The 12,852-nt window shown below is 29.9% G+C and overlaps 1 protein-coding gene and 1 pseudogene across 1 annotated transcript; one reads left to right on the top strand and one right to left on the bottom strand.

The window, feature by feature from the left end:
• Nucleotides 1-2,370: 2,370 nt before the first annotated feature.
• On the top strand, nt 2,371-8,983 carry LOC138342250 (uncharacterized; annotated as a pseudogene).
• Nucleotides 8,984-9,003: 20 nt separating this feature from the next.
• LOC104646892 (uncharacterized) lies at nt 9,004-9,617 on the bottom strand. The gene is made up of 2 exons (XM_069294567.1): nt 9,306-9,617; nt 9,004-9,189 (listed from the first exon to the last, which is right to left on the bottom strand). The coding sequence occupies exons 1-2, from the start codon at nt 9,615-9,617 to the stop codon at nt 9,004-9,006; spliced, it is 498 nt and encodes a 165-aa protein (XP_069150668.1).
• Between the last annotated feature and the right edge of the window lie 3,235 nt (nt 9,618-12,852).

Here is a 12,852-nt window from a genome sequence, read left to right as displayed (position 1 = left end):
GTATAATTTATATTCTTGAACCTCTTTATTGAAGTGTTGCCTTGAATAAAGAAGGCTCAATGAAATATTATTAACGAATGGAAAATGGTGAATTTAAATATTAAATTAATGATATTATTGGATTGGAGTGTCACATTTCGACACGGTATTCTTAGATCAGAGTGTCACGTTCTCACACAATATTCTTGGATCCAAGTGTCACGTTTCGACACGATATTGTTGAATCGGAGTGTCACGTTTCGATACGAAATTTTTGGATCGGAGTGTCACGTTTCGACACAGTATTATTGGATCAGAGTGTCACATTCTGACACGATAATATTAAAGGAAAAACATGTTGAATTAATGGAAGATACTCAATCTCAAAGAACTCAACTCCCAAAATAGTTTGGTTTGGAGGCATGAGTCCTCATGTGTGATCTTGATATCGTTGACTTATTACGTACTTACTTTAATGTTGTTGACACTTGTTCATGTTGTTTGTTGTTTGCTACCGGTTAGGTGTCATAGTTGATTTCATACTATTATTCATTGTATATTAGTTTCTATTTTTGGTTGACCGATGATACCTACTCAGTACATATTGCCCTGTACTGGCCCCACTTGTGTTTCCGTTTTCCTTTTATGGAGTGCAGTGGGCGTACCAGCGATTTTGAGTTGCCCTCAACTCTAGTCAACCTCCAGCATTTCAGGTTCCAAGGTGAGTCTCTATTCAAGAGCTTGTTGGATTCTCTTGGTCATGACATGATGTCCTTAGTTTTCGGATATAAACTATTTTATTAATTTTCTTTGGTGTCTTTGACTCTCTTAGACTTAGTAATTGGAAATTAGATGTCCTTATTGTGATGACTTTCAGGTTTTGGGAAACTATATATAATCAAATTCTGAGTTTCTGATTATTCTTGTTCGTTGGTTTGCCCACCTAGGAGTTAAGTGTAGGTGTCACTCACGACCCGATTTGGATCGTGACACTGTCAAACCTTTTGTATTATACAAAAAAGTTGATCAAACCTACTTTAAGTCAGTTTTGACTTCTAAAAATATTTGACAAATATTAAAATAAGTTAAAGAAACGACTTATTAATAAGCTAGGAAGTGTTTGACAAGGTTAAAAATAACTAATAATCAGTTAAAAATAATAAGTAGTGCCCCTACTTTTTATCTTTTGACTTAAAAGTCATTTAAGTTTGGCTTTTTACTTTTGACTTAAATGCTACTTTTTAAGTCAATCCAAACGAGCTCAAAATCTATTGTTATGTGCTTAATAAAAAAAGTCGATTTGATTTTTGGTGTATACTTTTAATTTCAAGCACTACAACAAATCAATACTATTTTAATATTTTATATCAATTTATCAAATTCAACGCAACTATATCAATATCATAATATAAACTTTTTAATTTTTTGAGACAGATTTTATTAAGTTAACTTTATATAATATTTTCTCATTACAAGTTTTCTTTCTTTACATTCTTATTTTATAAGGTATATGTACATCTTACCTTCTTGAAATCATTTCATTTATAGGATTAGATTGAGTATGTTAAAGTTATTCAATTTATATATTATAACTAAAAAAAGGATTAATTCCTCAATATACAATTTAAGTTTACATATTTTCCATATTTCCCTTATTTTTTTAAAAAATTATTAAAATCCCTATTTTTTAATAAATTTAATCTAACAGATACATTATTATATTAGAATCCTAATTAATACAAACCAATTAAATCTTACCCCTAATTATACTCTCTATTTTCCCCAAATAAAAAATTCATTTACACGACTCCCATAATTAATACTAACCAATTAAATATTACCCCTAATTTTACTCTTTATTTTCCCCAAATAAAGAACCCTTTTACACCACTCCAAAAATTAATACTAACCAATTACTCAACTGTTCATCTTCTTAATTTTGAAAATCAAAATCTCTTTATTCCGTCCGTTCGCCTTCCTCTAAACTGTCCGCCATTTTTTTCTACTTTGTCCGCCTTTGAAAATCAAAATTGTGCTCTCCGTCCGTACGCCTTCGTCTAATCTGTCTGCCATATCTGTCCGCCATTTAAAATCAAAATTGTGCTCTCCGTCCGTACGCCTTCATATAATCTGTCCGCCATTTTTGTATACTTTGTCCACCTTGGAAAATCAAAAACACCAATTTCGTCTACTCTGTCCGCCATTTTCGTCCAATATTCTTGAAAAGTATTGTGTTCTTCTTCGATTTTCTTTTTTTCATTCTTTTATTTTTCTAAATCATTTAGTATTGGGATACCTCAAATAATCACTTCAAACTCTAAGCAAATCTGTATTTTTGAAGATTCAAAATTGGTTGAAAACAAGTCTAAGAGCTTGCATAATCTTCTAACAATGGATAACCAAAGTTCGAAGAATCATAAAACACAAAAAGAGGCACATGCAAAGACACCCAAGAAGAGGGGTAGAAAGCTTGCAATGGCCATATCCAGACCTCCACTGCCATTGGTACGTATTTTGATTTTATTTATTTTTTGTAATTTTTTTTTGTCACATGCAATGACTTTTTTGTATTATCAGAAAAAATATTTTTATATTTTGTTGATTATTTATCTGATTCAGAAAATACTATTTTTTTTGTACATTTTGTTTATTAAGTATGACTAATGTATAAATAAGTTGAAATTCAAAAAAAAATTATGTAAATCAAAACCCAGTTGCCCCTCCTCTTGGTTGTCACCTCTTTTTGGGGTTTATGCTTATTAGATCTTTAATAAGCATATAATGTTAATTTCCTGTATCAATTATATTTTTTAGATTATTTATCTGATTTAGAAAATACTATTTTTCTTGTACATTTTTTTTATTAAGTATGACTAATGTAAAAATAAGTTGAAATTCAAAAAAAAAATGTAAATCAAAACCCAGTTGCCCCTCCTCTTGGTTGTCACCTCTTTTTGGGGTTTATGCTTATTAGATCTTTAATAAGCATATAATGTTAATTTCCTGTATCAATTATATTTTTTAGATTATTTATCTGATTCAGAAGATACTATTTTTCTTGTACATTTTGTTTATTAAGTATGACTAATGTATAAATAAGTTGAAATTCAAAAAAAATTATGTAAATCAAAATCCAGTTGCCCCTCTTCTTGGTTGTCACCTCTTTTTGGGGTTTATGCTTATTAGATCTTTAATAAGCATATAATGTTAATTTCCTGTATCAATTATCACATATAGCATATAATGTTGTTTTCTAATTTATCAGATATAGTATATTTGATCATGTTGCTGTCAAAAGTGTATGTAAATTTAAATTTCAAATTATAGAGAATATGTAAACTTAAGTTTAAATTTCAAATTACAGAATTATATGTATGTTTGAATCAACATAAGTATCATTTTGACTGGTTTGCATTGTGTTGTTACAATTATGTATCAAGCACAATTTATGTTTCATGTATCATGTTAAAGTTTGTCGTTTATATAAAGTATCAAGTGGACAGACTCATAATTGTAGTTACACTTATGTATCAAGTATAACTTTGCATTTTTTGTATCATGTTAGTATCAAGTAGACAAACTTATAATTGTAGTTACACTTATGTATCAAGTACGACTTTGCATTTTTTGTATCAAGTATAACTTTGCATTTTTTGTATTATGTTAGTATCAATTAGACAAACTTATAATTGTAGCTACACTTATATATCAAGTACGACTTTGCATTTTTTGTATCAAGTTAGTATCAAGTAGACAGACTTATAATTGTAGTTACACTTATGTATCAAATACGACTTTGCATTTTTTGTATTATGTTAGTATCAAGTAGACAGACTTATTACTGTAGTTACACTTATGTATCAAGTACAACTTTGCATTTTTTGTATCATGTTGGCTATAAAGTGTCTGTTAAGTATCATTTTGACTGACTTATGATAGGTTGTTAGAATTATGTATCAAGTTTATTTTTGCATTTTATGTATCATATTAAGATTTTTGGTTATATTAAATATCAATATCACTTTTTTCAATTGCAGAATATGAATTATGTGGTTAAACAAATTCCCAAACACTCTTAAGTTTGGTTGTACTTACAATTCAAATATATTAAGAGACTTAGAGTTATCAATGGGGGTTGAGGGTACCGAATTATTTAGGAATACTATATTTGGTTCATATTTGAATATTCCTAAATGTAACTACCAAAGTCAGATCACCAAGTATTTACTTCTTTTAGAGGTGGAGCAAGACAATCTAGCCGAGGAGCTTCACATTCGACATGCTAAAGGAAATATCTTAACCTTTACTATTGAAAGAATTTGCGATTATTACTGGATTGAAATGCAGTGGAAATATTAAGAATTTTATTTATCCAGATTCAAAAAGAAGTAGGCTAGTTCAGAGGTATTTTCCTGGGCCTAATTACAGTGTAAATAAACGACGCCTGGTAGATCGATTCATGTTGGGTGGTTGGGATAATATCGATGATCAACTTCAGATGGCTATCATGTTTTTCATCCACTCTTTTGTATTATCTCAACTTGGTACTGCAGCAATTCCAATTGAAGATTTTTTAATGATTGAAGATGGTACTTATCGGCAGTATCCATGGGGTCAACGGGCTTTAAGAAGTTTAATGAATTCACTTAGACAAGAGTTCAAATCTGAGAAAAAAATGTATCGCTTAAATGGTGTGCCGTATACACTTAATGTATGGATATATGAATGTGCTTCTGTGTTGGATAATGAGATTGCGGTTAAAGAACAAAATGTTATTCCAAGAATTTGCAATTGGAAAGTTGTGACTGAAAAGCCCAAATTTGAGATGTTTATGGAAAGCGTTTCCACTGAGGTAATTAATATATAAATGTTTAGTATTTTTTTGGTACTTATCGATACATTTTTTGTTCGTTCTAACAATGATTCAATATTTTGTTATTTTTCAGCATAATTGTACAAATATTCAGCCAAATGGGGAGGAATGTACAGCAATGCAATTACCTCAACCCAGTCATGTAACTCATGATGAACCTGATACATCAAATGTTAATATTGATGTTGGGAAGCCACAAGAGGTTCCTGGATTTGAAGACTTTTCATCTGAACCACCGGATCAATTGTTGAGGAGATCAACACGAGTCTCTAGCACAGGATCTACCCCACCATTGAAGAGAACAAAGGTTGTACATCCACATAAAACAAAGGTTTCCAAATCAACAACAGCAGAAAAACAACCAAATCAGAATGTTTACACTCCAGATTTACCAACTTCTCAAGCTAACAATGTATCTAATGTTCCCGTAAATTCAGATTTTTGAAAAGTAATTTTTGAAAATTCACAATTAGAGGGACTGAAGCAATACTTGAAGGGTTATGTGAGTATTACAATCATATATTTTTTTGTGAAAATTATATATGTTTTATAATTATTGTTATTTATTATGAATTCTTTAAAAATTGTGTAATTTGCGTATAGGTTGACAACAAAACTGAAAAAATATTTTTTTTCTTTTTTTTGTTCAATTTCATTGGCACTTATCGATTTTTTTTTTTGAACAGAAACATAATGTTGATCAAGATATTGGTGGATCTGCTGTTGATGTTGATGAACAGGTTAATGATATCAATATTGAAAAAGTTTGTATATGACACTTAAAAACATCATGATATTATTTTATATGTGATTGCAAATGGTATTTTTATTCATCTTTTTATAATCTGCCTTTTAATTTAATAGAATTATGTATTATGTTTTGGTATTGTACAGACAGATAAAGTGGATCAACAATCTGTTTCACCTAATCACATGGATTGTTCAAAGGAACAATATATGGAGGATGCCATAGAGGTTATACACTCACCACAGCGTAGTCATGTTTTGATTGAAAAAGTTGCTCTTAATAATGAAAATGTAAGTACAAATATTATGAATCAGTATACATTAATTTTTTTGTTTGTGTCAGAATTTAGTCTAACATCATATTTATTAGGATTATACAACTGGTGAAGCCTCTCGCTCAGACACAAAAATTTTAATGCGGATGAACATGATGTTGATACACTTCAGCACAACATAGAAAAGCACACTACAAGTCTGTTTCCTGTTGATACATCTACAGAAGTGGAAACCAATGTCAAACCACTATGTTTGATTAGTCATGGGGAACTAATTGAGAGTCCTTTTTGGTTATCTGATAGCCAACTACCCACCCAACTACCCATAAAGAAATTTTCACTTCTTCCTGATACTGAGACTCCAGCACCATGATACAGGATGCCTTCAAGAATTATACGGTCTCCATATTTGACAGATTTTGGATCCAGCGATAAAGGCAAGGCAAAAATAGATGGTGATGTTCTCCCACTCTATCCATTTGAAGGTTGTGGTATTCTTGAACAATTGTCAATAGGTATGATGGACGAGTTCTCGCAATGGATTGAAAAAGGTCTCTTAATATCACATGCGAACAAGTAAGTTCTTATAATATGTCTTGCTAATTTTGTATCGTATAATATTATTTTAATTTGTTCTAAAAATTATTTCTGTGTATAGGAAACAATCCGAGGAGAAATACAGAGCAAAGTCTGCTTCATTTGGTTTTGATTATATTGACTTTGTTGTCGCATTTCCTATGGACAAGAACTGATTTTATACCATGTCACAGCCGAATAGATGTTGGACTGATGAGGTATCATATACATTATTTTGTCAAATTGTGATTTTTAGGTATCACATTAAAAATTACTATATTATATGTAGTTAATAATAAGTATCAAATACTATTACACTTTTTTGTATCATGTTGCAGATTGTTATTAATATTAAGTATCAACTTGATTATTTAAATTATATTTATCAGTTAGGATATAGAATTAGTTCTTGCATATGTTTTTCACTTATCAATTACATTTTACCATGTATTATGTTTTCTCTTATTTTGCAGCATATAGATGTAATCTTTTACTATCTCCGCAAGAAGTCCAAACAAAGAAGCATGGATCAGTATAGATATACTACAGTCAATTGCTTGTTTAAGTCTCATATAAACAAAGCATATTCAAGGTATTATAACAGTCATGCAGATGATACAATTAGCACACAAGAACACATGTTTCGTGCTGCTGCCGTATCAGTTCATGAAAGGTCTATCATTAACATTATCAATGGTTTTTATATTCCTGTTGCTTTACCATGGCATTTAGTAGATGAGGTTTACATTCCTGTAAACTGTTATGAAAATTTTCATTGGGTGTTGGCTGTTGTGGTTCTAAAAGAAAGGCTTATAAGGGTGTATGACTCAACTTCGGGATCAAGGAACAGAGTTCATTTTACAGACATCAAGAAGTTGTCTCAAATCCTTCCAAACTACCTTCATGATAGTGGGTTTTTTGAAAAAAAGGAGCGAACAGATTGGGCAGCATCGGATGCATATAAAGACATGAAAACTGGAGAACTTTGGGTCCACAACATTCGTTTAATGTGGAGTTTGCTCAAGACAACATGCAACAAATAAGTGATAGCTTGTGAGTATTGTTTATTATTTTATTTTATTTTTTGTATCTAATTCATCCTTATAATTAATCTTATTATTTTTGTAGTGATTGCGGACTGTTCGTAGCTGTATATGCAGAATTTCTAAGTGACAAAATCAACATGTCATGTAATAGTTTTGAGAGTAGCTATCTTCGCAAAAGATATGCGATACTTTTATTGAAGTATGGTCTCGACAAGATGAATGCTGGATATGTTAGCAACAGTGATGACCCTCCAAGAATAAAGAATGTATTAAACCCATCATCTGAAGATGAAATTGTTAATGTAGGCTAGTTAGTTTTCAATGTTTGATTTTTTTTTGTTTTTTTGGAGTTAAACAAGATGTTTGAAGTATTTATTAACATAACAACACATATTGTTAAATTATGAAAGTGTTTTGATTTTTAAAATTGTTTATTCTATTACTTTAATTTTTTTTATCACCGTTATGAATTCAGGAATTATGTATACAGTAGTGGGACATTAATGTCATTATTGTATCAAAACTATAATAATAATTACATTAATGTAATTATTGTCATAAAAAACACTTATTATATATACGTAAATATATTGTATGATACAAAAAAAGAAAATTATATACGTAATTATATTTTGTATATGATACATGAAATATCAAAATATATAATATCACAAACAGTGATACTAGTTATTACACTTGATACACGCCAGTTTTTTCAAAAAAAAAATTAATATCTTTAATATATTGTATGATACAAAAAAAGAAAATTATATACGTAATTATATATTGTATATGATATATGAAATATCAAAATATATAATATCACAAACAGTGATACTAGTTATTACACTTGATACACGTCGGTTTTTTTAAAAAAAAAATTAATATCTTTTGTACAAATAAGATATATTCAGTACTAATTTATATATATTACGAACAATTATTTGCCCTTCAAAATATGAAATTTTTTTAAGTATCTACACACATGATACTATATTACTAAATTAAATTAAATTAGAACTGAAAATAATTTGGGTGAAATTTTCGCAATTAATATTGATTAAAGTAAGTTTGAATAAGCATTATAAAATGAAGTATTTGATACATAAATATAATGTCAAATTTAAATAGAGTTTAGCAAAAAATAAAGAATTAGAGAACACATTACCAAATGATCAAAGAAATTTATTGAATCAGAATCTATGTGTAACAGTGGAACCAAATGCTACACTATTACATTTATTAAAGGAACTCCTGAAACATAATCATTATGAATCTTTTGGAAAGAAAGTACATGTTCTTCTATTGTGACCTTCTTGTCCACATCGTCCACAACAATTTGTGTTTTCGCTTAGCTTTTCATCTGTATTTTTCTTTCTTTTTTTTCTTGGTCTACCAGGCATTTTTTTGTATCTTGGTGATAAGACAACTTCTTCCGAAACACTTTCCGAAACTGTCCAATCACTTTTGTCCGGCATTGGTTCCATTGGAACTACATAGGTGTTGGCTAATGCATCAGGTTTATAGTAATCAGAATAGTATGGTGTACATCTTTGATATTCTTCTTCTTCAAAACAGTCATTGCATGCGCACAAGGTATTTCATCATGCTGAAGTCTACCACAAGAACAATTCTTTCTCTCAAGGCAAACGATGTATCTTATACCACCTTCATAAACTGAAAAAAATGAATTCTGAAAATGCAACAACCTGCAATAGTTTTTAAAAAGTTACTGTTAAATTTTTTGATACAAAAAAAACCTTAAAATATTAAAGCAAGATACATAATATTTGATATATGAATAAATACCTTCATTTTCGAACATTTGGACGCGTTTATAATCAGCATCTCTTCAAATTTCCTCCCTAATGTTTCCTTTGTATAAGATGCTATTTCTCTATTTTTGCAGTTCCAAGAACCAAATAGAATTCTGGCTTCTTCCAAAAAGCCCAAAACAGGTAATTGCCGTGCATCTACAAGACAACCATTGATACATTCTGCAATGTTAGATGTCATCATTCTACCCCTATTCACTGTTACATGAGATCTAGACCACCTTTCATAGCCAGCCTCGTCAAGATACTTTTTAACTCTGCCATCTACTTTTTCCACTTTAGCCATCAATTTTTCAAATCCTTTTTTCGATAAGCCTTAGCCATCGAATAAAACAGATCACTTAGAGTGTTTTTACTTCTCTTGTAGTATGTACAAACATTTTTCCACAAGTGCCATATGCATGCAAAATGTGAAACATTTGGATAAACTATACTAACACTCTCCATTATGCTTTCGTTTCTATCAGAAACAACACACATTTTTTCTCTCTCACCAAATGCATTTTTAAACTGTGTGAAGAACCATGTCCATGAACAATCATTTTCCGTATTGGTCGATCCCGTAAGCTAATGGTAATATGCAACCTTAACATAGTCAACACACAATATTAATATACTTGATACATAATGTTGAAACAATGTTATTATTATCATTTTAAAAAATTATAATTATTCAGCAACATGGCATACCTGCCCCATCAAGAGTACTTGCGGATACAAATGTCCCTTTGTAAGCTCCACTAAGATGTGACCATCAACAACAACAACAACAGGCCTACAGAACTCAAACCCTCTCATCAAAGGCCTTAAAGCAATTAATAGATACATAAATTCATTTTTTTCTGATTTGTGCATCCGTATATAAGAATTTGGATGCACCGTTTCCAACATATGTATGTATCTTGGCATATTTTTATATGCATCTGCAGGATTGCCCCTTATCAACTCTAGTGCACGTTCTTTAGCACGTCATGCTTGCTGGTAAGAAATTTCAACACCATACATTTTCCTAACATCATCAATTATATCATTTGGAGTATGTTTTCTTTTATGATTTACCAATTTTGGAGCCGTAAAAGCACCAATAAATCCAACAGTAGCTTGTACTTTACTTAATACCCTATCCCTTAATGGACATGTATGCTTACTGTTGAAGTATCTTACTTTGAATATATCAGTGTTTTTCCTAACAGACGCATTTAATTTCCAACAACATTTCTCTGAATAACACTCTAAAACATAGCTGCAATTATACCATATAAATTTGTTAGTTATTAGTAAAAATGCATACTTGAAACTTTAAGATTTGATACAAAATTTTTGATAATTAGAGTCAATGTATGTAAAGGTATGTAACATTTACAATAACACCTCATATTATATTCATGTCAAACAAACTATTTTAACATTCATATAAATGTCCACTGTGTTTTACCTCCTACACACGTTCACAGACACGTCAACATAATAATACAAAATAAATTAAATTGTCACAATTATAATTCCATCTTTGACTTATACAAAAAAAATTTGTAATTATCCAACACAAAGTGATATACTAACCATGTAAATAATCCAAATTTATCCAAAAATATCATTCTCTAAAGTGTGTAAACAAAAATCAACTATGAAATACTTACATACCTTTTTGTATCTGACCGTTTAACTCTAAAATTGAAGCTAGTTTTAATTTTGTATTTCATCATTACAGCCACAAGCGTTGCTTTATCCTTGTACAATTGAATCGTCTCCACATTTGATATATTTGTATCTGATATATATAATTTTCTTTCTCCATCTCGGGTATGTAACAAGAATCACCAATGTTTGATTCAACAACGTTTAGAGCATTAGCGTCTCTTTGTCCACCTTCAATACACATAATTGCACCACTGGTTGAATCAAAAATTTGTAACTCCTCTGTACTTTTATCATTTGTATGATGCAAAGCGGATACATATTGAATCCAACCTCTTGCTTCTTTATTTTTATAAATAACTTCACACCCATATCATTCCTAATTATCATCGGAGAAGAATTGCCCTCTACAATATATCGGGATAATAATATTTTTTTCAATTCATCAATATTTAATTCAGTAGCAATTGCGGAGATTAGATTCATATATGAAATATTTTCCCCGACCACTATCCCATCATTTTTGTATTGATTGTATGTAACCTCACTTTCCCATATTCCTGAATGCCTTAGCAATATCGTAATATTCATTACGAAACCGGATACAAAATTACCTTCAAGGAAATTTTGAATATCGTTTCTGTCAAGAAAAGGGAAGATCACTAATCAAAATATCGTTTTCTGCCAAAAAAAAGGGAAGATCACTAATGAAAAAATATAATTTAATTTAGAGTATCATATTGTATAAAACTGATTTTGAAACACACAAGTTAATGCCTTTTTTAAGGGATTAATAACCGTGGCATATTAAAAGTAGGAATTAATTCAAATTTCAGTTTTTAATCACCCAAAAAAAGGAAAAATCACTAATGAAAAATATAATTTAATTTAGAGTATTATATTGTATAAAACTGATTTTGAAACACACAAGTTAATGCCTTTTTTAAGGGATTAATAACTGTGGCATATTAAAAATAGGAATTAATTCAAATTTCAGTTTTTTATCCCCAAATTACTCAACAAATGGATAAAATGGAACACTATATAATGTATCCGACTGTTTTATTATGTATCAGAAACTTATTAAAAATAAGAGATTTTTTATAAATTAAAAAAGAATAGGGATAGGAGGTAATTTATGTTTTACACTATGTGATTTACATAATTTTCACAAAAAAAAATCTCTGTGAAGTTTGGCTTTAGCCCTCAAACTTCTTGAACGGGCTTGACTTTATGCATCTTAAAATTCCCTTTCAAATGATTTATTAACATACTAGGTAGAGATGGCCCGTACAAGTACGGGCCCAACATTAAACAAATTTTCTGAGCTAAAAGCATAAAATAAGTTCCAGGCTACTTTATTTGCATTGAATGTTTATCATTTATGTAGTGGTACATTTTTATCGCTTATCACCCTGACAAAAAGTACCAGTGAAAAAAGAGAGAAATATATAGGTTCAAAGTTGAATACATAGTTAAACATATGTAATTAGAGAAACGTCAAGAATAAAAGAGCACAAAGTAGCCTAATTCAAATGATGAAATCTCAAATATTTAGTAAATGTAGAAGGGTCTTTGTACACAAGTAACACAAGTCCTTTGTACAAAATAATACAAATTATAGATCACCTAGCATAGTGCAGCATATGTACAAAATCTTGAAGGAAAATTATTTTCATATCCTACATTTGCAGCTTTATACATATGGTTTGGTAGTGTGACTTATAGTAAATCAACCAGTATGCTGAACAATATATACCAACCATCCAAACAGTATGCAGACAAAACAAGAGAAGGCACCCTTTACTATTACAAGTGAAATTTACACACAATAGAGCAAAATCTGATGAAACCATGATGACATGGAAAAACTATATGATAAA

The sequence above is a fragment of the Solanum lycopersicum genome, chromosome 1 (assembly GCF_036512215.1).
Source record: "Solanum lycopersicum chromosome 1, SLM_r2.1".
Classification (NCBI taxonomy): Eukaryota; Viridiplantae; Streptophyta; class Magnoliopsida; order Solanales; family Solanaceae; genus Solanum; species Solanum lycopersicum.
This window is presented reverse-complemented; position numbering and strand designations above follow the sequence as displayed.

Excerpts from the sequence above, each read along its gene's own strand:
- LOC104646892 (XM_069294567.1), bottom strand. The coding sequence starts at position 9,617 with ATGGCTAAAGTGGAAAAAGTAGATGGCAGAGTTAAAAAGTATCTTGAC. Across the intron at positions 9,190-9,305 it reads CCAAATGTTCGAAAATGAAG|AATTCATTTTTTTCAGTTTA; the intron begins GTATTTATTCAT and ends TTGCATTTTCAG.